A 27,963-nucleotide genomic window follows, 5' to 3' on the forward strand; every position below is an offset into this window, starting at 1 on the left:
TTGAATTATATATACTATTTTTATGCATATAAAATATTTTAGAAATTTTATTTTAAAATCCTTTCCTCAAATATTTATAATAAAATATTTATAACAATTGAGATTTTTATATAAAAATTTTTATATAGATAATTATATAAAAATTATTTATACAGAAATTTATTAATAAATACTTAACAAATATTAATAAATAATATTAATAGATAAGAGTAAAATTTACACATGTATATACATAATTTGAATATTTTGTTTTTAGATCAAATATGCTGTGTACTACAACTCCGCTATTGCATACGTGTTCAGTGAATGAGAAATTATTTATTTTCTAACATTTCTGTGACGGTAATGAAGCTGGCATCTCATTTCGTGAAAACTCATAAATAATTAAGAGTTCTGGTTTTATCTTTAATAGTTTTAGAGTTCTTGACGCCAAATTCACGCAGCGTCTCAGTTTGTCCCAAGACATTTTCGTTGCTTTAATGGCCAGAACTATTTGTTTAAAGTATCAAGAATTCTAGAATTATTGAAAATAAAGTCGGACCTCTTAATTATTTGAGTTTCCACGAAATGTGACGCCAACTTTATTACCGCCATAGAAATGTTATAAAATAGAAATAATTTCTCATTCACCGGATACGTGCAATAGTTGTAGTACACAGCACATTTGATCTAAAACAAAATATTCAAATTATGTATATATACATGTGTAAATTTTACTCTTATTTATTAATATTATTTATTAAATATTAATATTATTAATTATTAATATTATTTGTTAAGTATTTATTAATAAATAATTCTGTATAAATAATTTATATAATTATCTATATAAAAATTTTTATATATAAAAATCTCAATTATAAATATTTTATTATAAATATTTAAGGCAAGGATTTTTAAATAAAATTTCTAAAATATTTTATATGCATAAAAATAGTATATATAATGCAAAATAAATTCCATGGAGATAAATCAAGTAATTTTACCAGTAGCGAATTAATAAATTGAGTATGTTATAAATATTTATATCATGCTCAATTTATTAATTCGCTACTGGTAAAATTACTTGATTTATCTCCATGGAATTTATTTTGCATTATATATACTATTTTTATTATGGATATAAAATATTTTCTTGCTTCAAATATTTATAATAAAATATTTATAATAATTGAGATTTTATATATATAAATTTTTATATAGATAATTATATAAGTTATTTATACACAAAATTATTTATTAATATACTTAACAAATAATATTAATAAATAATAATATTAATATTTAATATTATGCACATTAATACTTAAATATGTTATAAATAATATATTCATTTTGCATACCTTGCAGTTGACCCGCTGTCGCCCGATGCCTCCCTGGGCCTCCTCCTCCTCTCAGGATGGTCCTTCATAGCACTCATGACTCGCAAAAACGTGAATAATTACGATCGCCTGGCACTCTCGACACGACGCATGAATCGCACTACCTGTGTATCGTAATGCTACCTGTGATAACAAATAAAATACATATATTAGAGCAATCTTATTATTTTTGCATTATTACATACATGATATAAATATGTAAGCTAAAATTAAAGATGGATATATCCACGAGTCACACTATAATATAATATAAAAGTTTTAAAAAATATATTAAAATAGAGTTTTCAATTACATACAAATATATATAATACTATAAAAATTAAGATAAACTATAAGAAATAATAGAAAATAAAACATTTTGTCACTAATATTATTTAATTTAATATTATTTAATTTACTATTATTTAGTATTACTGATTATCTCGAATTTTATCATCAGAATAAAATATCAGATTTTTTATCCTTTTATTTTATAGAGATAATTAATTATTTAAAATAAGAAGAAAAGACAATTTAATCAACATAAGAAAATGCAATATTTTAATTAGATTTTGTCCTTCTTTTATAACTGGAAGAATCTACAAGGTTGAGACAATGCATGAAATGCAGAAATAAAAAGTTTGGACAAAATACATAAGTGGTGAGGTCTCTGTTAAATATTAATATAATGTAAAAAATTAGATAAATGATTTTTTACACAATGTTCTGCAGTTCTATCTTGATTTTTAATATAACGTATTATGATTTTAAATGTAGCGTATTATATTTTAGCATTATCATTTTAAAATATAAGTTACTGCAATTGAGTAATACAATTAATGTAATTAGAATAAGATAATATATGGTATGTCTTGTAAAAAGAACTTCATCTTTAAACCTCATCTTTAAACATTTTAACATTTAAACATTTCTATACAAAACAATTATCATATCCTTTGTTCTAAATTCACATGAATGACTCGTGTCACATTATATATATGGTGCTATATATATATATATATATATACTTACATATAGACCATAAATCATAGACTGTAGACCAGAGATCATAAATCGTAGACCAGAGACAGAAACCTATAAACCAGAGACCATATATGAATACATATCTATATATAAAATCCCAAGTAGAAAACTTATATGTAACTTATACGTATAACTTTATGTAATATGTAGTAGACAGCAATAAATTTAAAGAAATATTGTCTTTATCAATATGATATAATATAAAAATTTTAAATAAAATATTAAAATAGGGTTTTCACTTTAGATATTTAATCCGTATTTGTTTCGTTATTTTCCACCAAGTTATTGATAAGTCTTGTTTTTCAGTTAATTTAAAAAAATTAATGATCATATATGTACATATATGTATATATATTTCTATCGGTAAAAATTGAAAATTATGTACTTTGTATTGTGGGTGGCGATGATAAAAATTATGTACTTGATAAAAATTATCAATCGATTGATAATTTTAGTAAAATTGATAAAAATTATGTACCTTGTATTGTGGGTGGCAATGATAAAAATTATGCACTTGATAAATGATCAATTGATTGATAAAACTGATAAAAATTATGTATCTTTATCACTGCCATCCACAATACAAGATACATAATTTTATCAATTTTATCAATCAATTGATCATTTTTATGAAGTACATAATTTTTATCATCACCACCCACAGTACAAGATGCATAATTTTTATCAATTTTACCAATCAATTGATAATTTGTATAAAGTACATAATTTTTATCATCGTCACTCATAATACAAAATACATAATTTTCATCATTTTCATCGATAGAAATATATATATACATATATACATATATATACATATATATATATATATATAATTAAATTTTTTGATAAAATTGATGAAATTGATAAAAGTAATATATATATTACTTTGTATTGTAGGTGGCGATGATTGCACTCATTGCATTCAAGGTTAATCGAACTAAATGTGACTAATTTTCGCGTTAATCAACTACCAGCAACGGCAATTAATATAAACTCCGATACTCCCGCAACTCACACACTCGCTACTCCCGATATATCATCGCGTATACGCGATATCGCCGAATAAAATGCGCGGCAAATAGATGGACGAGAAGAAACAAGCGCGGACAAAGAAACCGTTTAAAGAAATGGACGATTCAAAAAGTAATCAGCAACTACGTCACGCTGTCATCACGTGATACGCACGTAATCAATATGGCGGGGGTGAAATTTACTTATATCTCTGTCTCTCTCTTTCTCTCGTTGCACTTGTGCTTGGAGTAATAGAGCTGGATTTTGCTAATTTTAGCATTGATACGAACCGGAAACGACCGTGTACATACAAGAAATGAGACAATTGCGCATAAAATTCACCCATCGCTCTGATTTCTGATATGTTGTCGCAAATTCACGATCTCAACTTCGCACCGGCACCGGCTCGTTGCGTTCAAGGTTATCGAACCGACTTTCACCCATTTCGGCATTAATACGAATCGTACCGAGAATATATATTACAAAACACAACGACTCACATATACCTCGTTCGTTGCTTTCATCTTATTCGATATTTTGTCACGATTGACGTCGATACCAATACGTAAAATACGCACGAGACCTCTCGACGAGAGCGGGAATTGCGATGGTACTCCTTTTCGTATATCACGTGACGTGACGTCAGCTGACGTAGCAATATGGCCGCGCTCGACGAGCGCGGGAATCGCGACGGTACCTCTGATCACGTGACGTGACGTCATCTGACGAGGATAAACTATAAACAGATGCTCGCACGCTGTCATGTACGTAGCACGCTTTCGCTCGGTTCGTGCACGTAATGCCATCTGCAGGACGGATGACGAAATAATATACATATTTTAGGTTAGTCTCGCATCCTTACCCTCGCTATTTACCGACGATTTTAGCGGTCGATCGATTCGTAAGAGCTTGAGGGGAGGGGGTTAGGTTTCGAATACCGCGGCCGAAGTCTACTTTGACAGTCCGATGTATCGTAAATTGTTTTGATTTATATAGTGCGGATAAGCACGGATCACTTTCCGGCGGACGACACCTTTCCGAAACCTTTTTATTTTAGGTATCACGATTACGATAACGCGCCAAATGATTGATAATTTAGCAGCGAGATCGATCATGAAGCGTCTTGAGGAAAAAGAGAGAGAGCTCTCTCGTTAGCATATAACCTGATCTCTCATTTAATTGCCGTGCGATTAAATGGTTTCGTAAGCTGGGGTTTTTTTTTCTAGCAATGTATAATAAGGAAAAAAATATCTCTAAGTGATAATGCAATATTAAGACCTTCAACTATGCTCTATCTCGACCACGTCACGTACGACTACGTGTCTCGCCGGAAAATTAGTTCTATTGTAGAATAACTCGTGTTGTTCTCTGTTTTTTTAGTTCCAAAGGAGAAGTTAATTTAAGACGATGTTCGAGTGGGCGTACGATGGTATAAATGGCTCTATACCACGCAACGTTGGTCCAGAATGCGCGAATTACCTGAATCTGAAGCGAAGGATAATAGAAACACTATTTATATCCGCATATATCATATCCTGCATCATATGGGGCCTGAAGCATGTAACATTGCCAAAGAATCTGGCCTACGTCGGTCAGGATCGTGTCGGCAGGCGAGTCTTGCTGATTATAATGTCGTTAGTCCTAGGAATGGAGATCGGCTTTAAGTTTACCAGCAGGACTGTTATATATTTGTTAAATCCTTGTCATATTACAACGGCGCTACAAGTAAGATTGATTTGTTTTAATTCAAATTAAAATGATTTGGTGCACTTGCTATTGTAGGTTGAATTAAATTTTATTACCAATATATCTCTTCTGTTGCCGTATAGTTGTATTTGCTGGCTGCGGATCCTAGTCCGACAGTCACTGCTATCTTCAGGATACATTTGAATCTGTTGAACGGACCAGTGCTGGCATACCTGTTTCCAGAGACAGAATCTAGAATTGTAAGTTATAATATATTAGTATTCAGTAAAATACAATTTTGGATACTGAAAATGTATTTTTTTTTTTTAGATATTGGCAGACAAAGCAATGTATTATATTCAACATGGTTTGATGCTAGTAATACCATATTATTTATTGAAGATTGGAGGTAATTATCTATATTTAAATACAGCAGCAACAGATCTATGTCTATTTATTTATGCTCATTGTCAGCTGTTATCGCATTTCATTTTCCTGTTATTTTAAAAGCGACAATTTTAAATATTACATTTTAATTACTGTTTTGGTTATACACTAGGTGTATATAACATTGAGCCTTTGTCCGATATGAGCTGGTCAGTCCTCAGTTTTGGCCTCAATGCAGGATATCATTTTTGGATTCTTCAAAGTGTTGCCTTGGTTTGTATACCAGATTTCTTACTTGTGAAAATGTTATAGACTTAATCCTTTAAAAATCTTTTGTAATATAATTCTTTTTTTGTCTAGCCTGTACAGGTGAATCTCAGTCACATGTTATGTGCAGCTGTTCTGGATCCATTTGAAGGTCAAAATTATCGAATATGGGCAATAACTCATCAATCGATATTGTGTCCCATACTGTCTAAATTGTTTAGTTATGGATCCAACTTTTTCTTGACCAAGTTTCCACCAACTAGGGTTAAGCCAACATTAGAATGCACAATTCCAAAGAATTGTACATATGAACAGAACGAGAAGTTACACGAAGACTCTAATACCTCAGGAAATGGCCATACACATTTTGATTAATTTGATGGCAAGAATTGTTATCAAAGGTATGACTTTATCTTGATTAAGTGAGTATTATTTATGAGTATATATATATATATATATATATATACAGTATATATGTATATAATTTCTCATTAATGATTGCAAAAATTGCAATAATTAATTTAAGGCGTAATACATAATTAAGCTTGAGTTTTTACTAGTCTCAATGCTTTGTCGCACGCAGTAATCGCGTTTGGGTTGTCTCTTTTCGTCACGTGCTTATACTCGCGTGGATTTTAATTTTTTTAAATTAATTTCTCATTAATCACTTCTCATTAACCTCGCTCTATCTGAATACGAAAAATGATATAGTTATCTTTGGACATTCTGTATATTTTTTATTATAATATTTTAAATGTGATATATTAAAGTAATTATAATTTTGTGATATTTTCTCATATTACAATATGCATTTGCATTATTAATCGTACAGATATTAGTTCTTATGTAGATACATAGAAATATTAGATTTTTCTTTCTTACAGACTAATGCATTTATAATTATATCTATTATGACATCTTCAAACATCGTCTACAGGAAAGTTACCAAACAAAAAAAAAGGGAAATCGAGAAAATTAACTTTTATAAATTTAACTTTTCATCACACACTAAACACATAAACGATGATTCGCACTTTAGATTTGTTTTTTATTGAACTTAAACTCGTCTTACGAGGAAATTCAATACAAAAAAGATACCAAACAATTAACTTGATCTTTGTACAATTGTTGTGATTGTATTAGTATTTTAAATTCATTAGTCCACCAGATACCGATCGATAAATAGTCAATTTGAAATATAAATTTCTGTCCAAATGCTTATCATGCCTAGCGCTGTGCATAGATTAAGAATCTCAGAGATAGTGTGAGGCTTAAGCTGACGTCCAGTAACAAGAATAGCTGATTATACATAGGCAAAATATAATTGCACTATCTTTTACTAGGTAAAAATGTGTGCATTATAAACAAACCATCTTATGCACTTTTTCATTCATTTGCTTACTGTACATAAGAATTAAAATATTCAAATAACGAAACTGCAATATTGTACCTATGTATTATATATAACACAGATAAGCAAAAGTTTGAGATTTTATGCGATAAACCTTCTTAATAGCATAATCAGAGATGTGTTAAGAAAAGCCAATGTCTATTCCGATGACAACAGGTCAATATAATAAGTAAACAGAAACATTTTATTTAAATTTATTAATAATCAACATTAATATTGTATGGTTAATGTTATATTATTATTATATTATTGTTAATGTTATATTATATTATTAATTATTTAAAGAATATACTATTCTTTATCTTTTACTTCTTTCTTTCGATCTTATTTTAATATTTCCACAAGTATTTCTAAAAATTATCATAATTAATTGTACATTGTCACATTCTCACACATACTAAACACATTCTTTCAACTATATCGAAACTTTAAATGATTATTTTTGACTATAAAAGATTTATAACTAATACTGCCTATATACTGAGGAAGGTAAATCGTAAAATTTCCCAGACTTTCGCAGTTCAAAAATATATTTAATGTAGCATAAGTATTTTGACAACAAAAATTGTTTTTTAGATTTGATTAATAATAAAATCTAAAGGCCAATAAGCAGCTGACAAAACAATTTGTGTGATGCATATAGTACTTTTATTTTAATAAATTCACGACTCTATTTGCAAAACTGGTCATGTATATAAAAATATTTTTATATGACAGTTCCTACGATTTAATCCTTTACTATACGCGTTTTCGTATGTATAATATATTTGCACTAATGTAACATAGTGAGAAAATTTTAGAACATGTGCTTTTTGCAGGATGTGTATGGCACATTATGCAGTAAAGAAAATAGGAATAAAGTAAAGATATAAAATGAAAATATATAGTTAACACTACGTTGTAATTTAAATATTGTATAACACGTGCAAATTATAAATTAATGCTTTTATCTAAACAGAAATTAAAACTATTTTGAATAATGCTTTTACACATGGAAAATGTAAAATATATTATCTATATTTTATATGCTTTCAAATAAAACATCTTTCATACGAAACGATGTTTATATAACAGACAGTTTTAAAAACATTGCCGCACAGATATGGAAACGGCCTATGTTTATTACTTATATAGAATTAGATGAAAATGCGTAAAGTTCCATTTCAGTAAGCTGCCATTAAAGAAATAATCTTATTTTTCGATTAGTGTAGCTTGATGTAGCGTAGAATTTATGTTACGGTATTAAAAATTATATTAATAATAATGTTATATATAGCAACGCTATAATTATAAACGATATGGAGACAATTAATATATGATGATCTTGTGTAATCTAAATATAAGAGTTTAATTATATAGAAATCTTTTTAGGATATACTACATAATAAAATATATCACAAATGACATTAATCTTCGAACTAAAGATAGAATCATAAATCATAATTCTTGTACAAGAAAGAAAAATCCCAATTTTTGCATTAGATATGTACATTAATATTTCGCAAATTGAATTATAACAGTAAGATTATCTTTGACACGTAATATTACATGAAAGTGTTCATATTACTTTGTACTTTTAATTGAAATTGTTTAAATATGTGAACTATTGTTTCGAAGAAAAGATTGTCATTGTGAACAAATTAATATTTAAATTAATGCGATTGATTATGATAGATTGTAAATATTTTAAGTGGAAAAATTTGTGCATGTAAATTACACATCAAATTTTCAAAAAGCAATATAATATACTTTACTATTATTATTTAATAGTATTTTTTATAATATTTTTCATATTTTCTCTTAATTAGAAGCTAGTCGAGAAACATACTTTTTATATAATTGCTATATAACAATGCAAGGATACATATATTGTGGATAGGACGAAAAGAGTTATCTTCAAAAACTTTCTATTGCAAAATATAATATTAGCCAATACTTGAAATCCATTATTACAATGGTAAAAAAAATTTACATACATTATGAAAAAAGGTATATATAGTGGAAGATAATATATAGTTGGAATGAAGATAATTAACCAAGTCATATATTTATATAAGTAAATATATTTTGTTAACGTTCTATTTTTTATGGAATTTTTTTGTTTAATTGATGATATATATTTTATACTTAATAGATTTTGTTTAATTTATGTTTCTCTAATGTGGTTTGTCTAACTATGTAATATATTAATTTATTTTATGAAGAAAAAATATCTTTGCACACGCTTATCAGAATATACCTCATTTATGTATAGCTTATCTTAATACAATTATTGTACATCAAATAAGTATAATAGGAAATTAAATTAAGGAAAAGTTATATAATGTAAAATATATATAGTAGATTCTCAAATATTTCGTACCAAAAGTATAATTCCTTAGGTAAGAGGAATCACATAGATATAATGTCACCAATGATAATTCTATTAGATATTACTAATATTACTTAGAAGTCAAAAATGTGATTGTGTATTATTTTACTTAATGAGTTTCTAGTGCATTTTATATGATGGCAATATTCTTTTAAGAGCCAAGCAATATTTTTTTAATGCGTGATAAAATAAGTTTGCAGTTTCGTTATTTGTATAATTTGTATTGTTTTAAGAATAATTCCATGCATATAATAATAACAATATGTGTAATATGTAGTGTACACACACACATACACACAGAATGTCCCACACAAGAAGTCACTTTTTTTTATCCTTAACTAAAAAAGATGAATCATTTACAAATATATATCAAATCAAACGATATTAAAAGATATTTGTATTAAAGAAAACGAGAAATATGCATAATTCTTTTATAGTGTAATATAGATATTTTAATATAATAAAATGCTATTCGAAAAGAGTATAGCAATGTGTATAATTTGACAGAATTATTTTATAAATTATACAAATTTTATCGATTTGAAAATCATATAACTTCTACCTTTTTATTTTCGCAATTTAATCTTCTTTCAATTCCTGTACATTAAATTATCTTATTAAATGACACTTTGTGTGTTAAGTTACTAATACAGGAGTCGAAAGGTGGGATATTTGTGTATATATGTAAACATTATTATATATTTACTAAATTTTCGAATGTTTGCGAGTGTGCTCATTGGTTTTATCATTTAGATTGTATTGTAATTGCAATCGAAAATTAATTTTCCGTCAGTTTTAGCCTCATTTGTATTGTACTGACAGTATTGTACGAATGCCTGGCTTGTGCAAAATGCGTCGCCAGTATGTAAATTGTTCACGATTTTATATATCGTATACTTTGCGCGCGTGTTGCCTTTATACATGCTGTACAAAAAAAAAAAAAAATACGCAATTATACTTCTTATTCTTATCATAGTACATACAAACCTGTAAATAATATCGGTGAGGCCGAATACTTCTTGTGGAAAATAATGTTCTGGCGATTTTATTGTACTTTACATTCCACGACGAATTAATTAATTGCATTCGAATAAAGCGAAAATTTTACGGCGCCAATAGAAATAGAAAAAAAATATATTCTGTTTCAATAGAATTAATCGAGTTTAATCGTAATAAAAATATAATTCAATTTGTTCCGTGATACGCGTATTAAAAAAAAATTCAAAAGAAAATTCCGTTTTTTCGCTCGAACAGATCGAGATGTGTAACAAGAGAAGAGAATTTAACATTTAGTTTCGATATTTATAAAAGCAAACTCTCTCTTTCTCTCTTTCTTTTTCTCTTGATGTAGTGCCATCGTGAATTCACGAATTAATAGACAGGTACTGCTCGAAGAGATATCTGAGATAGGTATACACATGTGTAATATTATTACTATCACTTGCGTTCGAGTTGTGAAAATATTGTAAGATTTTGGATAAAATGAATAAAGGAATTGTCAACTATCTGATTTTTATCTAGATATATCGAGATTTAGAATGTACGATCTCCATAATAATGAATTAGTTAATCAACAATGGAACATAGAAAGAGAAGTGTTAAACTTAAATGAGAACCAATAGTTACATATGAAATAAAGTTTATTTTCCAAATATTTATAATCACTATGTACACGATTCTGTACAAAAGTTTAGAAAAACTAATTCACGAACACTACATACAGCAAACGCAATCACCATAATAAATATGTACATTATAAATAATTACTGACCATACCTAGTTCATTCTAATCTCATTGGTATTCAATCTTTTATATTAAAAACAGCGCATTATTTATAAATATAGACTTAACATAGATTGTAATATACAATCTTTCATATTTATATCTATTTATATATGTATTTGTTGTCAACATAAAAATTTTCTAGTCGATAAATGAAAAGAACAGCTTTTTTTAAGATCTTATGCAATAAGTATTTCTCTTGTGTGCATTCACTTATTCACACAATAATAGCATAAAATTTATACAGCATTTATACATGAGGTATTAAAATGAGGTTGACTGGCAACATAGAGTCTAATATACGATTAGAGTCTAAATGAGATCGCATAAATGCAATATGTAAGGACGTTAAATGTTTAAAATACGAGAAAAAATGCATTGCACATTAAGCAATGCTATATAATTATTTAATATTTTCTTTTTCTTTTTTCGCATTTCTCTTGAAGAGAAATCATTAAAATGTCTTGTTATATGAAAATTTCGAGATTCGCATTCATTTTGTTAAAAAAAATTGTAAAATCTAATTTTCTATTTAGGACGAATAATTTTCAGTGTGCTTAATGAATGAGGCCTTGCCTGAGAATATGTTCACTGTTTGATTTTAATATGTTACGTAACTACTTTTCATAATTTGTTCTTGTACAAAAAATAATTAGCTATACTCAATGAACACTTTAAGTGGGACACCCTGTATACTATTACGTGAAGAATTGCTCCTGAAAGTTTTTTCTGTTTTGGTTACATTATAATACAAAGAAAATATAGAATTAATTGCAAAAATTCTATATTAGCTTTCTATATATGTATAGACAATCAATCATAAATAAATTAAATCAGTTAATTTTTACAAAAAAAAAAAAAAAGAATTTTTTTTCTGTTGCTATCTCATTCACAATGTATCAATACACTGCTATACAAATATATCAAAAAGAACATGAGCATTCTGGAATACAATGAGTTCATTTGTTCTTACTGTCTAACAATAAAAAATGAGAGGTTGCAAAGTTTTGTAACGAGTGTCCTGAGATTAATATATATCATAAAGAGAGATGCAAAAAAAATCGGAATGTCTATAAATATTATTCAATAATTAAAATAATTAAAATTAAAATTGTTTTAAAAATAAAAGATTATTAAAGTATCGTGCATTGTATCTCTTTCTTCATAATTAAATATAAATAATAAATAATACTCTGCATGGAGGTATTAAGTATGTGACAAATATATTACTCACATATACATATGTATATGTTGAAGATTCTGATGACTCCCAAATTTCAGTTATAGCAATATTCATACAATGGCATTATTTAATAAAAAGTATTTCAGTAAATATTACTGTTTGATAAGTATCACTGAAATATTTTCATACCAACAATTACTTAAAAACTAATATCACTTAAAGCCTCCATGTGTGGATACACATAATAGTATAGTAATCAAAATCACTTAATTTGATTGTTTGAACCAAGCCATTGTATGTACTGAATGATAAACTTTGCAGTCTAAATAAAATAAAATGCCTATTATTTACAATATTATTGACCAAGTAATCTAGCAGGCACACATTCTCTGTAAAGAATATTGTACAGTTTGTAGCTGTGTGCTTCGTTCTACTTAAACGTAGACAATATCGATATAGTGCAGAAAACTTGGCATTAAGAATGCATTGTACAGCCTCAATTATGAGCTTTTTGAGGATATGTTTTTCTCAAATGTAATGTGTTAGCCATCCAATGGTGGTCCTAAGTATACCATAGACACTTCTGTATTTCCATAAACCGCAGATACTGATGGATATAATCTCTTATCTGGTAACCCTGTTTATTAAAACAACTTGTAAAAATATATATATATTTCTATCTTGAGAATTAAATGAAATATTTTTAAAGCTAAATAGAAAGAGAAAAAGACATAATTATCTCAAACTGTGAACAAGAATAGAGTAATATAGTAAATTGTAATCAATCGGCAGAAAAAAAATGTAGTAAAAAAAATGAAGTAAAAAGCTATAAATACCTCTAAAAGCTACACCCAGAAATTCGTAATTCTTCTCAAAAGACAATGTATTATCATCACAATCTAAAATTACTCTAATTCTCTCGCCAACCTGTAAATAAAATAGGAATATTTTTTTAAGAAAGAGGTCTGCTTTTATATTATAAAAAAAGACTGATACAATATAAAAATGTAAAAATATGATAAATTTACTTTCTTATATATTATAATTGTGAATATATTTTGTAAATTCAAATACCTGATATTTTGGAGCATTATTGAGTAAAGGATAATTGCCCTGTGGATCTCCATTATGTAACAAGTGATTATCAACAAGATTCCAACCCCAGGAATGTTCATCAGAACCAAGTAACGCTACATATCCATGACACAAGAGAGGTGTTTCTTTAGTGGCTATTCCTATTACCGCTACTGTTCCTAAAGGTCCTTCCCAGATAACTTCCCAAGCATGACGTCCATGTCGGAAACCTATTTTGCCTCTACATGCATCTGTACTCTGCGCTACAGGATTTCTGTAATGATATAGCAACTGGTGCGAGACATTTTGGATATCATACTTCTCAGATTATTTCGTGCTTCTATTATATATATCATTAATAATTTTTACTACAATTTTAGGAAATTGCATTATATATATGTATACTCGCAGTTTATATTATATACTTAGTAAAAATCAATTATGAATAAGAGATACTGCAAAAATGTTTCCAGCTCTTTTTTCCAAGTAAAATCTAGTTTTAAAAAATAAAAAAATAATGTATATAGTTAATTTTTTTTCACATATTTTTTTACTCTAATCGAGAGCTGATTAATTTGTATATAAGGGATGATATTAAATCACAGCTAAAGATTATTTTAGAAATATAATCGTGTCAAAAATGCGGTGATATGACAAAATTGGAGACACGATTCGCCTTCGACGCTCGAGAGCACAAAGATGAGACAACTTCGCTGGACCAACCTGTGCAGGGTGAATCCGTTGGGTTTGATGTAAATATTCCGGGAACAATCGTTCGGATTCCATGCGTGATAAAACGCACGGAGCTTGGATTTGTACGTGGGTACCGACGATAACAAATCGGAACTGAGTGCTTCCTGAGCCAATTTTCTAATACAGTGCATCCGCCAAACGTCATTGTTCTCGTCATTGAGAAACCGGTACCACCGTTTGCACACCAGCGAGCAATTTCTCAACGTGTGTAGATCCAGATACGAGAATATCACTTCTAAAACATGATCAGATGCTCGCAGTGCTATATCGTCCATTTTGCCGGGTCTAGGTTTAGGGAGAGGAGGCATAAACATATACATATGCAAACAGCAAAACCATCGCTCGTGCGTCACAAACTATGCGCATGCAGGCAGATGACTCCGATTCTAGGGAATATATCGAAACGTGTTATATCAAACGAGATATAAATACAAATTATAAAAATATATAATTGCCGATTATCAAAATTAACAAGAATTAATAAAGTTGAAGACTTAATTGGATTCTTTTTTTATTTTAGCAGTATCTTTTTTTATTTGTGACCCGAAACTAACATTGTTTCTTGATTTTTACAAGTATAAATAATATGCAATTTCCTGAAACTGTAGCAAAAATTATAATTATATATATATATATATATATATATATATATAATTTATATAAAATAAACATGATTCACAAAATATATATATTCGATTGTTTGTGTATTTATATCACAAAATAGCCTTTTCACTTGTACATACATACATACATACATGTATATATATATATATGTTTGCTGGTCAATCACGATTTGGCAGATACTTTTTTCGGCGGACCACTCAATTGTTTTGTCAAATGAATGATTCTTTCCGCTTCACGAATACCGCTGAGCCTTGCACCATGCACGGTACTATAATGACCTGGTATAGTAGCCTCGCCCGCGAATAAGAGTATAGGAGGTACCGATTCGCACGAGTCTAGAAAATATATGTTGAGATGCTAAAGAGAATCGTCATGATCGAAATTATTAACAATATTGGATGATTATCGATTTTAAAATTAAATTGAAAACTATATCTTGATATATATTGATCAAGAATATCAAGAATGTCTATAGCGGGAATTAGACGTTCGCGAGTGAAACTTGAAGATACCTGGTAACGGACTAGCCAGATCACATTGATGACCAACAGTGCTGTCCATCGCCATGTAACTGTAAGCTCCGGCAAAGTATTGATCCATGCACCACTTAGTCCTGAGAATATTAGCTGGATAGGGTAACGTGGGATCACCGGTGAATTGACGAAGAACTGTCGTCATCGATTCCACCACTTCCTCGTCAGAACACAGTTCCATGTCCGTTGCTTCGCGTCCGCACACCCAGGCACACAACACATGCTGAGAATTTGGCAATTCTTCCACATTCACCACCCCTAAATGTCGTTGGACATAGTTACAATCATTTTATTCTAGTTTATAGATACGTTCTTTTTTTTCAAGCTCTTTTAGTTTGTAATATTTGAATATTAAATTAACAAGAAGCGACAACCTTTCACCCAATCGCATCGATTCGCCAACTCTTCGGCGGACCAAGCCAAATTGATGCTGCCCTCGCGCCAGACCCAGAAGGGCCTTGCGAATTCGAGGAAGATTTTGTTCACGTGTCCGTAACCGAGCTTGTTGATCGCTTCGACTTTCTCGGTGGGTAATCCGGGTAAAAACATCTTCGCGTGCTGATGCTTCAGAACACCTAGCGAAACTGTCACGATGACATAATCGGCGGGAAATTCCTCGCCGTCTCTGCATTTTACGATGGCCCGGGGACATGCTTCATTCACTGCACCCCATCGAATGCAACTAACCGGTTTGCAATACCTTAAAAAAACATCTTTGCTTTAGGAAAAGCGCTAGAAAGTAACATTTTTACTCTAGAAATGTCTTTATGTAGATGTTAACCATTTATTTATTTTTTTTTTATAAGATATATATTGAAGTACATGACATTTCAAGATGTTGTGCGTTCAAACAATCAATAGCTTTTTATCTTTTTTAAATTAGACACAATTGCCATGAATCTTTTATACAAACTTGACGCAACAACTGGGTAGATCTCGAAGAAGGGGAGCCAGCACTCCCACGTATCCCAAGGGCACTCTAATATTACCACCGGGAATCTCGATATAGCTGCCGAATTGGTCGGCCGAGACGAATGAAAGGTCATCCCCACATCGACATTTGAGGGAATTCGTCATGCCGTACATCACCCTCGCGGCATCATATCTGCAAGTCGAAAATCGTCCACATTGTGATTTTAGAAGGGAAACATAGTTGAATCATAATTACACAGCGATGTAGTGACTGTAGTTTTACGAGATTACATTAAATTAAATTGATTTTTGTCATAAAAACACCTAACAGCTTTCTATAAGATAACGACTTACATATGATTAACATATGATTATTACATATATAATTTTTTTCATGTACATATTTGTATAAAATATTATAACAATGAAAATTTAAAATAATATATATTAATTATAGGCAATAATTTAAAATTATTATTATATATAAAATGATTCAGCATTTATTATTGTATACAAGTGAATAATAACTTTTATAATTGATTACAATTTTTCTAGCTGTCTGAATATATTTAAAATAAAGTTGTATCTAGTTTCAATATATTTTTATTAAAGAAGAACTATAAAAGATTCTAAAGTTGAAAACCATATTCGGTAATATTTTCTAATTAATTAATAAAGAAACTTATTGACTCCCACTCGCCTGATTACCCTAATAAAGTCTTTACATCGCTGCTTAGAAAGCTTGCGAGTGACCTGAGCAACTGTACCGTTGCTCCTCTGGGAAATTCTGCAGCTCTTGCTGAATTCTCATGCCCATAAAGTTCAGCAACGTACCGTGGGCACGACCGCAGCCAAGGGCGAAGAGGGCTGCTGCTTGCTGCTCAATCTGCCGGAAGGTGTGATACGCTGTGATGCTGATCGGAAGATCGATAGCTCGGCCATCGCTGGTGCAAAAGAGTCTGCGACTGAGATCCGGCCTGGAGAGTGGCGACTTCAGAAGACCTTCCTGTGCTGCCAAGGTGTACACCGGGTTTGCCACACAACCACCCTCGATCCATGTAGCACCCATTTCTGCTACCACATCGCCCAGCCAGCAAGAGTGGATTCGACCACCCGGTCTGACAATTAAAAATGTTACTTGATCAAAGTTCTCGTAAAAGTAAGATAACAAAAGCAAAATCTCACAATAACATAAGTTTTTATGGTTAAACATCGATAACTAACAGAATGCATTAAAAAAACGACTCTTATTCTGTGTATATATGCATATACGTATATATTTTTATTTATATCAATTTTTAATATTAATTTTTAATTCCTACCTATCTGTCGCTTCTAAAATTGTAAAATTGTGAAAGCCGCATTGAACCAATCGATGAGCTGCTGATAATCCTGCCATACCAGCGCCTATGATAACTATAGTTGGTTCTGGTTTGCATGGATCTATCATACAGGGATCTAACTGACATGTTTGCAATTTTGCAGGTCCCGTACATTTTGATATATCCTTTTTACCTCCTTCACTTTTGTCCAATGAGAATAATCTGCAACATGAGATTTCCTTGGAATATATTATTCATTATTTAATATTTTATAGACATTGTCTAGTTTAAAATTAACAGCTCCTTTTAATTGCAAGTAATAAAGTTCAATATTGCTTTCTTAATTAATATTACAGATTTTCCACAAATAAATCACAAACCACGTTTTAAAAAGATATAAAAAAGAATGGTTTTTAGAAAAGCCTGTTTGATTTTTCATTCGACATTGCATTAATATTATTCTGCATATACCTTGTGAGAAATCGCTGCAGCTTCCAGGATGATACCCTGGATCGCGAAAGCATTTCATTGATTGTAAATTATTAAAATCAGTGAATTTGTCGTAAAAAGATATTTAATTTAAAAATTTAGACATATAAAAGCAGGTTGCTATGAAAAAAAACATGTCATTTGTAAACAAAAAACTTCGGCTCCTCAGATCGTCTATTGTTATTTATTCATGAGCAGTTGGCAGCCGCGAGCAATAATTTAGTAATTTTCTAGATGGAATTTAGTGATTTCTTTGATTCAGCGCAGCGATCCTCGATTGGTCGATCAATTTCTTCTTTGACCAATCGGAGACCGAGGATCTTTGTCCTGATTGGTCAATCGAGCGCTTCGCCCCAGGCGAAATATTTTCCAACACACTACACAATGCTGCTACCCTCTGGTAGACTTTCATATTGTTCGTGATCAACGTTCGCGCGCTCATCGCCGGTTCGGTTCGCCCAAATACTTGCGTGAGTATATATATTAATTAATGTATTTACGCCGTTTTGTCGTATAAATCCGATCGCCTCGCGTATGCCGACATCGTGATCGCGTTCGTACGCGCGAGATTGACCTCGTCGGCCGCGAATCTCGCGTAATCTCACGTTCGTCGTTCGTTCGTCGTTCGTTCCTCCGAAAGATCGCGTGACGTCACAGCTCCTTCTCGAGCCACCGAAAGTTCGCGCACGCGAATTACGAGGGCGGATCGAATTACCGGGTACGCTTTCGACGCGAAAATTTCGCCAGTTTTTCCTTGTCGATCGTATATTCTAAGCGGGCGATTGCGCGTTTCCGGTCGTACTTTCGCGTCCAAGTATAAAATGTAGCAGTGTAGCGTCCATTTTCTGGACCGTGTCGTTCGATGAGGCCCTCCGATAAATGGCCGTGAAAAAAGCGGCGACGTGAAAATGGAGCATCGGTTATTTATTCGCGCGCGAATAAGCTCTCGCGAGTCTCGCGTTTTACCGAAACGCGTCGAAGATTGTGATAAGCTAAAACCCGGGCGTCGCCGCTCGTCGCGAACGAAAGGGAGTAACGCGAGTGCAAAGTGTTTCGAGGACACAGTTCCCGACATAGAGGTCTCTACGAGGACAGTTCCCGACGTAGAGGTTTCCTACGGGAAAAATGATGCCGGCGAAATCCGGAGTACGCCGGTGGCGGAGAAGAAGAATGGTCCAAGTGTGAGGCAAAAATTATAATATTTATTTTATTATTTATTGATAAATAAGTAATAGAAAAAAAAAAATATAGAAAGAAAAATTGAAAAAATTGAAAAACATATACCTGTAATATGTCTTTTTGTGCGTAAAACAAGACTTGAGAGCGACAATTTTAATTTACAGATTTATGTTTTATGCACAAAAATACACAATATTGTAAAATTTCAGCAATCGGAGAGGACGGAGCTCTCCTTATTATTAATATTTATTATTTTGTATATTATTGTTATATAAATCACGCATTAATTTGATTTGTTTTATTAAATTATTGAAACAAGGAAGAATTAGAGAAAAATATTTTTATTAACTTTTTTCACAAGTTTTGTAAAAGTTTCTATTTAAAAAATAGTTATTCCATTATTTATCTGCTTATTATTATCCGCATTCAATATATACCTTAATACGTACAATAACAATTTTTTGTAATATAAATTAAATATTTTTGGTGCTGCTACAATTTTTGAATGCAATATTACAGGTCAATTTTCAACTGACGACGTTTACAACCTGAGAGGAGCAGCTGGCCTAGGAGGGCATCGAGCATCAGCGGAGCAACTCTAAGGTGAGCATCGTTATTTGTATATAAATTGTTATAAATTGTATGTACACGCATTAATTCGATTCATTTATTTGAATGGTTTAAAGTTTAAAGAAGAGCGACTCGGAAAGAAAGATTTTTATAAAAGTTACTATTTAAAAAATAAGTTTTGCAATATTTCAATACATTATTTATGTAACTAGAGAGAATTATAATATTAAATAATTAGAATACAAAATTATTTCATATTTATATATCTGCTTATTATTATACGTACTGAATATAATATTTGATGCGTACAGTAGTAATTTTTTGAAATATTAAAAATTATGCTCGTTGCTATAATTTGTAATTTATATTTGTGTTACAGCAACGTAGCTACAAAATCAACAACTCCGCTGTTGCGCATCGGTGTCGGGTGTCGGATGTCGGTGAGTGATACCTAATTTTTCAATATTGAGGTAACGGATTTGTAGAGATTGTATATTGTATATTGTATATTGTAGAGATCCGTTGTCTTAAAATGGATGCGTTAAAACAAATTAGATTAAACAACTTTTAATAAATTTTTTCAATATGCATCTATTCCAAGTATAACATAAAGGTGAATTATAGAATTTTATCAAGTAGTAAATTTTATCTTTAAATTTATTTAATAAAGAATACGCTTATTTTAATAATTACATATATATAATGATAATAATTAATTCTTATATCGCATCGATCATATTCTGATTTGTTATAGTCCATCCATTTATGTTCTAAAATTTGTTTAGTAGAAATTGTTTTTAAAATTTACTTTAACTGATGTAAAGCCAAGTGATCAATCAATTAAATTACCTGTAATGTGTAATAATATGAATGTTTAATTAATTTTATTTTATTTATACATTATTTTGTTATAATATATTTTTATTATAAATTATTATAAATTATAAAAATTTCAATCAATTAATTTTGATTGAAAATTGGCTTTATCTTCGTTAAAGTTAAGTTATACAATATTAAAAAATCAACGTCGTTTAACGAATGATTGTAAAATCGCACAATCATAAAATGTTTACGCTCATATGCCGATAATTAGTCGGCAAAGAATTGCTTTCCTTTCTCAAACTAAACGATGCGCGTGTTTAATAAACTGTACGAGCGTAAACGAACGCAAGTAAAATCTTTGCGTTTAATTGCTGACGATAATAAGCGGAAAATAGATCAGCTACGCACAATACTGATCAAAATACGTAGCTACCAATAAGAGATACATAACATTTGAGGACATTTCGCGTATTTTACTTACAGACAATAACACTTAATTACGAATATTATCGATGCATTCAATTAGGGCATTCGATTAGGGCACGCGAGTAGGGCACGCAAGTAGGGCACACGAGTAGGGCACGTGAGTAGGGCACGCGTAAGGTAAAATTTAATATGTTGATAATTATATATTTTTTTTAATATTAATTATTTTAGACGTTACTTTAATTCAAATTTATTTTTAATGTGTTGATATATTAATATCATATATCACTGACAAGAGAAATTTATCTTAGAATTTACCCTGAAAACCATGGTAATCGTGGGGCAATATGGTATGGAAAGAATTTTATGAGAATTTCTCTGATTATTATTTATCACAATAAAAATAATAATATCTATCATAATAAAATATAAAACATGTTTGATTAATTTTACTAAACTGCATAGTAAAATTAAACATATTTTATATTTTATTGTAATAGATATTATTATTTTTAGTGTGATAAATATTAATCAGAGAAATTCTAATAAAATTCTTTCCATACCATATTGTCTCACGATTACCATGATTTTCAGGGTAAATTCTAAAAGAAAATTCTCTCTCTGTACTCTACATAATTTTACTATTGTCTTGTTCCAATGAAATTTCCAGAAATTTCATATCGGTTAAATTTGTTTTTATCTTAATTTTATAATTAAAATAATTGATATAAATTAAAATATAAATTGAGATATAAATTAAAATATTTGATTTATGAAAATATTATATCTGCTCTATTGACATGTGTATAAGATAAGATAAATATCTAAAGAAGAATTAAAAAATAAAATTTTTAACAATTATATACTCTTAACTATTATTATGTAAACATTCAAATTTGCAAAATTTGATAACTATGCAATAATGAACAAATATTCTGTGTTATTTATTCTTGTAAATTGCTTGAGAGATATCTGAATTTAATATTATAACTGTTAATATATTTAAAAGAGAGCGACTTTCAAAAATTCAAATTAATAGTAGAAGGTTACGTAAATGTGTGTAATATTTCATTAAATCCATTTGTTTTAAATAAATAATCTAAGATTTTTATCTGTAATTAATCTCGCATATATACTTCCATATATTTTATTAAAATATTAAAATACAATCATTATTTGTAGATTACTTTTCTAGAAAAATAATAAAAACTATAGAGACACATATATAGTATAATATTACAAAGTGATATAAAATATATATAGAATCTGAAATGAAAATGTGCAAGTTTCTCAGGTGAAATTTTTAGGCAAAATTCTTGAGATTAATTATGATATTTTCTGCGAAATTTTCTTTGTCGCCAAATTTAGATTTGCTATTCTCGTCACAATATCATCCGGCGATTTCGCGCTACTCTCAATCGTTTCTTGATAAAGTTCGCCTTGCAAAATTTCGTTCGTCTGACTACTTATTTCGTTCCATGAAAAAGCAATGTCGTCTTGTGTACATAATCGACTACATACTACAAATCTAGCTATAAGCTTATCCTGATAAGTGCTGGCGATGAGATAAACTTGTCTTCTAGCCTGAAGACGATCTAAAAGTTTTTTTGTCAAGCTGTTTTCACCCTAAAAAAGAGTAATTCCTTTTTTACAAACATTTTGGTAATAATTCAGATAGGTAATTTAACTATATTATAGAAATTATAAGTTGATGTGATTAAGAAAGATATGTATAATGATTTATTAATTGATTCTCAAAAATCAATTAAAAAAATTATTTTTTAATTCATTTTTAATAGAGAAATAAGTGATTATATGTGTGTGTATGTGTGAGGAGACATACCTTGACACGGAAACAAATGAGACCCATAACTACGGTAATAATTTCGAATCTATCATCTGATTTAACATATTTTTCAAAGAGCTGCGCTAATCTTATTGTGTTTCTAATGTGATTCTGAAGACCTTCAGCTCCATAAATTCGCATGACAAACCACAATTTTAACGAACGGAAACGTCGACCCAAAGAAATCTGCCAATTCTATACCATGAAAAATTTGAGTTTTAGATATACATTGCTTATATATATATATACATATATTCTTTCTTTAATAGACTATTTTCGCGTAATATAAATATCTTTCATTTTAGTAAAAATGAAAGATATTTATATTACGCGAAAATAGTCTATTAAAGAAAGAATATATGTATATATATATATAAGCAATGTACACACACAAAATCTTACTCTATAATCAGGTGCGAGTCCTTCCTTATCATGTGCAAGATATATTCTGTTAACAGTGAATGCTTCTACAAGTCGTCTCGAGTCTTTTACCCTAATAGCAATAAAAAATAAAATGATAAATATTAGCTTTTTTGTAGAATTTAAAAAATGCTCATTTTACTCATAATTTTTTAATTTGAATTTTAAATATGCTTTTATCTTCAATTTAGAAATATGCTCGAATGTTTTTTTTTTTAAGTTTTAATTTAAATATTAAATACATAAAGAAACAGTTTGAATTAAATTTCCATTAAAGTTTATGTAATATAAATATAATTGAAGATTAAAGATTAATAATTTATGTATTGAAAAAAAAGTAGGGCAGTAATATAAAAGTGATAGGTCACTCTATATAAAAATTTAAAAAAAATTTTTACATATATAAATAAATAAGTTATATTAGATAAATAATGTATAATTAATTATAAAATATAATACATACCACATTACCGAAGTATCAAAATTCACCAGCAACCACTTATGTGCATTTATGTTGAAAGAGTCTGCATACTCAATGCCGGACATTAAATAACGAAATTCCGGACACACAAATGCTGCTCCTGTATCAATGTAATTAATGAGAGGGACTATAGAGCAAACTTAACTTTCTTTTTTATTAATAATATTTTATTTCAACGACGATTTAAAATAAAATCATATCATGTATTGCATTGATGATACATATCATCGAAATAAAGATGTGAAAATATGAAGTTAAATTGTAAAGTTAATAAAAAAGGGATAAATTAGATATAAGAGATTAATATTGGCATAAATACTCACCGGCGTAAGCAGCATCAACATGCAACCAAATGTTATATTCTTTGCATATAGGTCCTATCTCCTCAAGATTATCAAATGCACATGTGCCAGTAGTTCCTAAGGTAGCGATGACGTAAGACGGAATAAGGCCTTTCTTCCGATCCTCTTGAATCGCTTTCCTTAAAGTTTCACCTCGTAGAGAGCACTTATCGTCCACTGGCAGTAGCCTTATTAACATTGACCCTAAAATTGCTGCCTTTTCCACTGAAGAATTCGATTGATCTAAAATTTTGTGGACAAATTTATTATGAATAAATCGAAATTAAATTACATTTAAATGAATAAATTGATAAGATTGAAAACTAATAACTGTTCGATATAAAAAAAATCACAAAATTTTTTAAAAAATTATAGAATATTTACTAGAAGTATATGCAACCAATTTAGATTTAATGAGATCCTCGTTTAATTCTGGATGAAGAGTTTTTATTTGTCGCGTTATGTAATCTTTCGCAGCCAGTAGACATATGAATGTACATTCACTTGCAGATCCCTGTAAAATTTAATAAAATAATTAAATTATTTTACGATAAATTAAACATATTAATTCAATTTAATTTATTTATTAAGGGTCAAGAATAAATTTATTCATTATGGGTGAAGAATCAATCTATATGCAATATACATATATGTATGACTCCGGTATGACGATTACCTGTATGACTCCTCCGCCTGTTCCATTGCTGTGGTTCAAAAATTCATTAGGCAATCCTAATAGCTTACCAAGCCAATTACATGTAATTACTTCCAATTCAGTACACGCTGGCGATGCTATCCAGCTAAAGCCGATACAACCAATCGCGCTGCTTAAAATTTCGGCCACGATAGCCGGATAAGAATTAGCCGTGGGATAAAATGCATGAAAGTAGGGAGAATTCCAATGTGTTATCTGCAAATATTGATAGAAACAATATTATAATCTTTAGACCGCACTACATGATAATTATTAAAATCATTTATGTGGTATTTATTTTTTCTATGATATTTGGCATTGTAATGAGAAAAAAAAAAAAGATTAATAATCTTATTCTTTTTTTCTCATTACAATGCAGAATATCATAGAAAAAATAAATATACCAACATAAATGATTTTAATAATTATCATATAGTGAGATATTGAAAATTTATTTATTACTTAAAAGAACTAGATTATGAGAAGATGTAAAGGGATAAAGAAAAGAAATAAATTTAATATATTAATTTGAACAAAAACACAAAACCGAAAAAAGACTAACAATATTTGGCTTAAATTTATTTAGTTTGGCTTTTATTTTTCTTCAGATATTGAAAAAAAAATAATTTTTTCTAAAATATTCTAAATTAAGAAAAATGTTTTTATTAATAGCATTTTTTTCATATGTATTTAAATGTTTTATTATGCATTTTTATATTATAAAACATTTTTAAGAAAAGAAAAGTTAAGACTTACACCAGGCATAATAAATTTTTCCACATCTTTAAGCACTTCTTGCCACTTTTCAGATTTGTTAGGTGCCTCTTCTGGTAATAACTGACTTAAGTAACCCGGTTCCACATCGGGCAGAACATTTCTATTTCTTAAAGTCTTATTGTAATCGGCAACAAAATCGATTGTCGCCTTGGCAAACTCCACAAATTCTGGTATATCCATATTTTATTGAATGGTAAAATCATGCAATATAAAATTCACTGTAAGAGAGCATGAGAGTTAAGAACATTTTTATTTGAACTTCACTTGAAACACTTTTAATGTGAATACAACTGAAGTAACTGAGTTTTAGTTTTTTATTTCTTGGTACTAAAATTCTAAGTAATTAATTAAGAAATTTGCATCTAGAGTGTGATTAAAATGTGCTATAGAGTGTAAACGATTTATACAACATTGTATTATTACATTGCAATAAAGTAAGCAAGTAAAATTTTATAACCACTGTCAATATTACTTCATTTTGACTTAAGTTTTACATTTATACTATTTATAATATACGCAGACAGTTTTAAAATCTTGATTATATATAATATCGTATTATTTATGTATAAACAGCTCTTTTTCTAAATTGTTTAAAATTTTGAAATAGAAAACATCTAAGTAAAATAGCACAATTACTTTTATATCTTTTATAAAAATTAGTGTATTTTTTTATAGAAATATTTTTGAAAAAAGATTTTTCATGAATAAACATGAAAATCTTTTGATAAAATTTTACTTCATTTTTATTTTAAGGCAAATATTTTTATTTCCAATGTTTGTCGAGAATATTTATATATTTCACTTTTATTTATACAACTCGTACCTATGCGATCTAGTATGTTGCACGTAATAATGAAAATTTCACTTTATATACGAGTAGCACTTTCATAAACATTGTCGTTTAGGCAGCAATTTTTCACTTAAATCCGAGATTCGGATCTCATTGTCGAATTGAACACGACTTAACACGCGAGATTTCAAATATGATTTAAATCCGTGCGATTTTATACGAGGACGTGCGAGCTGATCGACGACTCGAAAGTCTTTTCGGTCAAATACTGTCCCCTAACGTTAAATACCGCCACACAGAAAACTTTCACTTGCTTTCTCCATAATCACACAAAATATCGATGATTCATGCTGACCGTGAAAGCAATTCTTTTTAAATAACAGTTTAATTAACTGATATGATTAATAACTGATTGATTATCGCATAATATATTCGATGATAATATTTGATTCAATTTTTTTTAATAATGTAGCTGTCTATGTAGCAATTATTTTTTAGTGCTCTGAAAACAATCTTTTACGATCAGCTGATATATTCATCCGAATTTTTCTTGCGCATAAAAAACAGTTTAATTAACTGATATTATTAACTGATTGATTATCGCATAATGCATAATATATTTGATGATAATATTTGATTAAATTTTTTTTTAATAATGTAGCTGTCTATGTAACAATTATTTTTTAGTGCTCTGAAAACAATCTTTTACGATCAGCTGATATATTCCTCTGAGCGTTTCTTGCGCATAAAAAATAGCACAGTTTAATTATTATTAATTGATTAATTATCGCATAATATATGCGATGATAATATTTGATTGAATGTTTTTTTTAATCACTTTGTTACTTGTTTTGTTAAAATTTATTGAATAATGCAAGAAATAACGTACGTTTTATTTTAAAACTGTGATATTTGAAGTAAATGTAGGTCATTGTTGATTGTTAACATCGAATATAATGCAAAAAATAAAGATTATGGGCTCGTCCGGGATTTGAACCCGGGACCTCTCGCACCCGAAGCGAGAATCATACCCCTAGACCAACGAGCCATTTAAAAAATTTTTTATTTTTGATCCTCGACATAATCGTTGTATCACGAAGTCATTCATAAAATCGGAGTATAAAGAAATTTTGAATCTAATACAGAGGTATCTAACTATCATTCAAAATTGCGCATGTGCTATTTAATTTATATTTGATTTTCTTTATCGAATATTTTACACTTGATCTTTCATTGTGTAACATTCTCATTATTTATTCTGTTATGTATGCAAACGTTTATACATATATATTAGCATAATCTTTTCAACGACACAATTTATCTATAATATTTATTTTTGAATTTTATCTTATTGTTAGATAAAGTCTTTTCTTTCTTATTAATTAAATTTTCTGTTCTCTCTT

At 29.3% G+C, this 27,963-nt stretch overlaps 6 protein-coding genes and 1 non-coding gene across 12 annotated transcripts in view; 2 read left to right on the forward strand and 5 right to left on the reverse strand.

Annotated features, from left to right (window-relative positions):
• Positions 1-4,042, reverse strand: part of Ss (aryl hydrocarbon receptor spineless) — a 218,423-nt gene extending 214,381 nt beyond the window's left edge. Inside the window, exons 1-3 of one of the 3 annotated variants that reach the window (XR_014426963.1) lie at positions 3,920-4,042; positions 2,390-2,456; positions 1,344-1,501 (exon numbers count right to left, since the gene is read on the reverse strand). The gene's annotated coding sequence lies outside the window, so the exon portion shown is untranslated. Of the gene's footprint in view, positions 1-1,343; positions 1,506-2,389; positions 2,457-3,293; positions 3,520-3,919 lie in introns of those variants that run through there. The other 2 variants (XR_014426964.1, XR_014426962.1) reach the window with 2 other exon arrangements.
• A 303-nt stretch (positions 4,043-4,345) lies between these two features.
• On the forward strand, positions 4,346-11,207 carry LOC145945941 (transmembrane protein 164). 3 transcript variants are annotated; one of them, XM_083055246.1, is made up of 7 exons: positions 4,346-4,621; positions 4,800-5,144; positions 5,249-5,365; positions 5,436-5,514; positions 5,665-5,765; positions 5,853-6,160; positions 6,644-11,207. In XM_083055246.1, the coding sequence occupies exons 2-6, from the start codon at positions 4,827-4,829 to the stop codon at positions 6,132-6,134; spliced, it is 897 nt and encodes a 298-aa protein (XP_082911372.1). In that variant the 5' UTR covers positions 4,346-4,621; positions 4,800-4,826; the 3' UTR covers positions 6,135-6,160; positions 6,644-11,207. The 3 variants fall into 3 exon arrangements, with proteins under 3 accessions (XP_082911372.1, XP_082911373.1, XP_082911371.1); XM_083055247.1 differs by having other exon boundaries at positions 4,346-4,476; positions 5,853-6,181; XM_083055245.1 differs by having other exon boundaries at positions 4,346-4,476.
• Fsn (F-box synaptic protein) lies at positions 11,164-14,929 on the reverse strand. Its single transcript, XM_083055248.1, has 4 exons — positions 14,305-14,929; positions 13,582-13,855; positions 13,344-13,434; positions 11,164-13,144 (listed from the first exon to the last, which is right to left on the reverse strand). The coding sequence occupies exons 1-4, from the start codon at positions 14,652-14,654 to the stop codon at positions 13,050-13,052; spliced, it is 810 nt and encodes a 269-aa protein (XP_082911374.1). The 5' UTR covers positions 14,655-14,929; the 3' UTR covers positions 11,164-13,049.
• Positions 14,930-15,021: 92 nt separating this feature from the next.
• On the reverse strand, positions 15,022-18,384 carry LOC145945936 (spermine oxidase). Its single transcript, XM_083055238.1, has 7 exons — positions 18,197-18,384; positions 17,726-17,947; positions 17,171-17,521; positions 16,405-16,596; positions 15,866-16,191; positions 15,471-15,749; positions 15,022-15,293 (listed from the first exon to the last, which is right to left on the reverse strand). Exons 1-7 carry the CDS (start codon positions 18,247-18,249, stop codon positions 15,121-15,123), a joined length of 1,596 nt encoding a protein of 531 aa, XP_082911364.1. The 5' UTR covers positions 18,250-18,384; the 3' UTR covers positions 15,022-15,120.
• A 600-nt stretch (positions 18,385-18,984) lies between these two features.
• LOC145945947 (uncharacterized) lies at positions 18,985-20,403 on the forward strand. The gene is made up of 3 exons (XM_083055257.1): positions 18,985-19,395; positions 19,913-19,996; positions 20,343-20,403. The coding sequence occupies exons 1-2, from the start codon at positions 19,123-19,125 to the stop codon at positions 19,943-19,945; spliced, it is 306 nt and encodes a 101-aa protein (XP_082911383.1). The 5' UTR covers positions 18,985-19,122; the 3' UTR covers positions 19,946-19,996; positions 20,343-20,403.
• Positions 20,404-22,352: 1,949 nt separating this feature from the next.
• Positions 22,353-26,794, reverse strand: LOC145946079 (aromatic-L-amino-acid decarboxylase). 2 transcript variants are annotated; one of them, XM_083055475.1, is made up of 9 exons: positions 26,594-26,794; positions 25,750-25,988; positions 24,976-25,209; positions 24,684-24,813; positions 24,282-24,542; positions 23,941-24,058; positions 23,460-23,550; positions 23,055-23,252; positions 22,353-22,837 (listed from the first exon to the last, which is right to left on the reverse strand). In XM_083055475.1, exons 2-9 carry the CDS (start codon positions 25,948-25,950, stop codon positions 22,538-22,540), a joined length of 1,533 nt encoding a protein of 510 aa, XP_082911601.1. In that variant the 5' UTR covers positions 25,951-25,988; positions 26,594-26,794; the 3' UTR covers positions 22,353-22,537. The 2 variants fall into 2 exon arrangements, with proteins under 2 accessions (XP_082911601.1, XP_082911602.1); XM_083055476.1 differs by lacking the exon at positions 26,594-26,794 and having other exon boundaries at positions 25,750-26,060.
• A 742-nt stretch (positions 26,795-27,536) lies between these two features.
• Trnap-cgg (transfer RNA proline (anticodon CGG)) lies at positions 27,537-27,608 on the reverse strand. Its single transcript has one exon. It is a non-coding gene; the product is annotated as a tRNA-Pro (tRNA).
• Positions 27,609-27,963: the final 355 nt, after the last annotated feature.

Source organism: Prenolepis imparis, unplaced genomic scaffold (assembly GCF_030444845.1).
Source record: "Prenolepis imparis isolate NDT839.2.m4 unplaced genomic scaffold, iyPreImpa1.0 SCAF_15, whole genome shotgun sequence".
In the NCBI taxonomy this organism is placed as follows: Eukaryota; Metazoa; Arthropoda; class Insecta; order Hymenoptera; family Formicidae; genus Prenolepis; species Prenolepis imparis.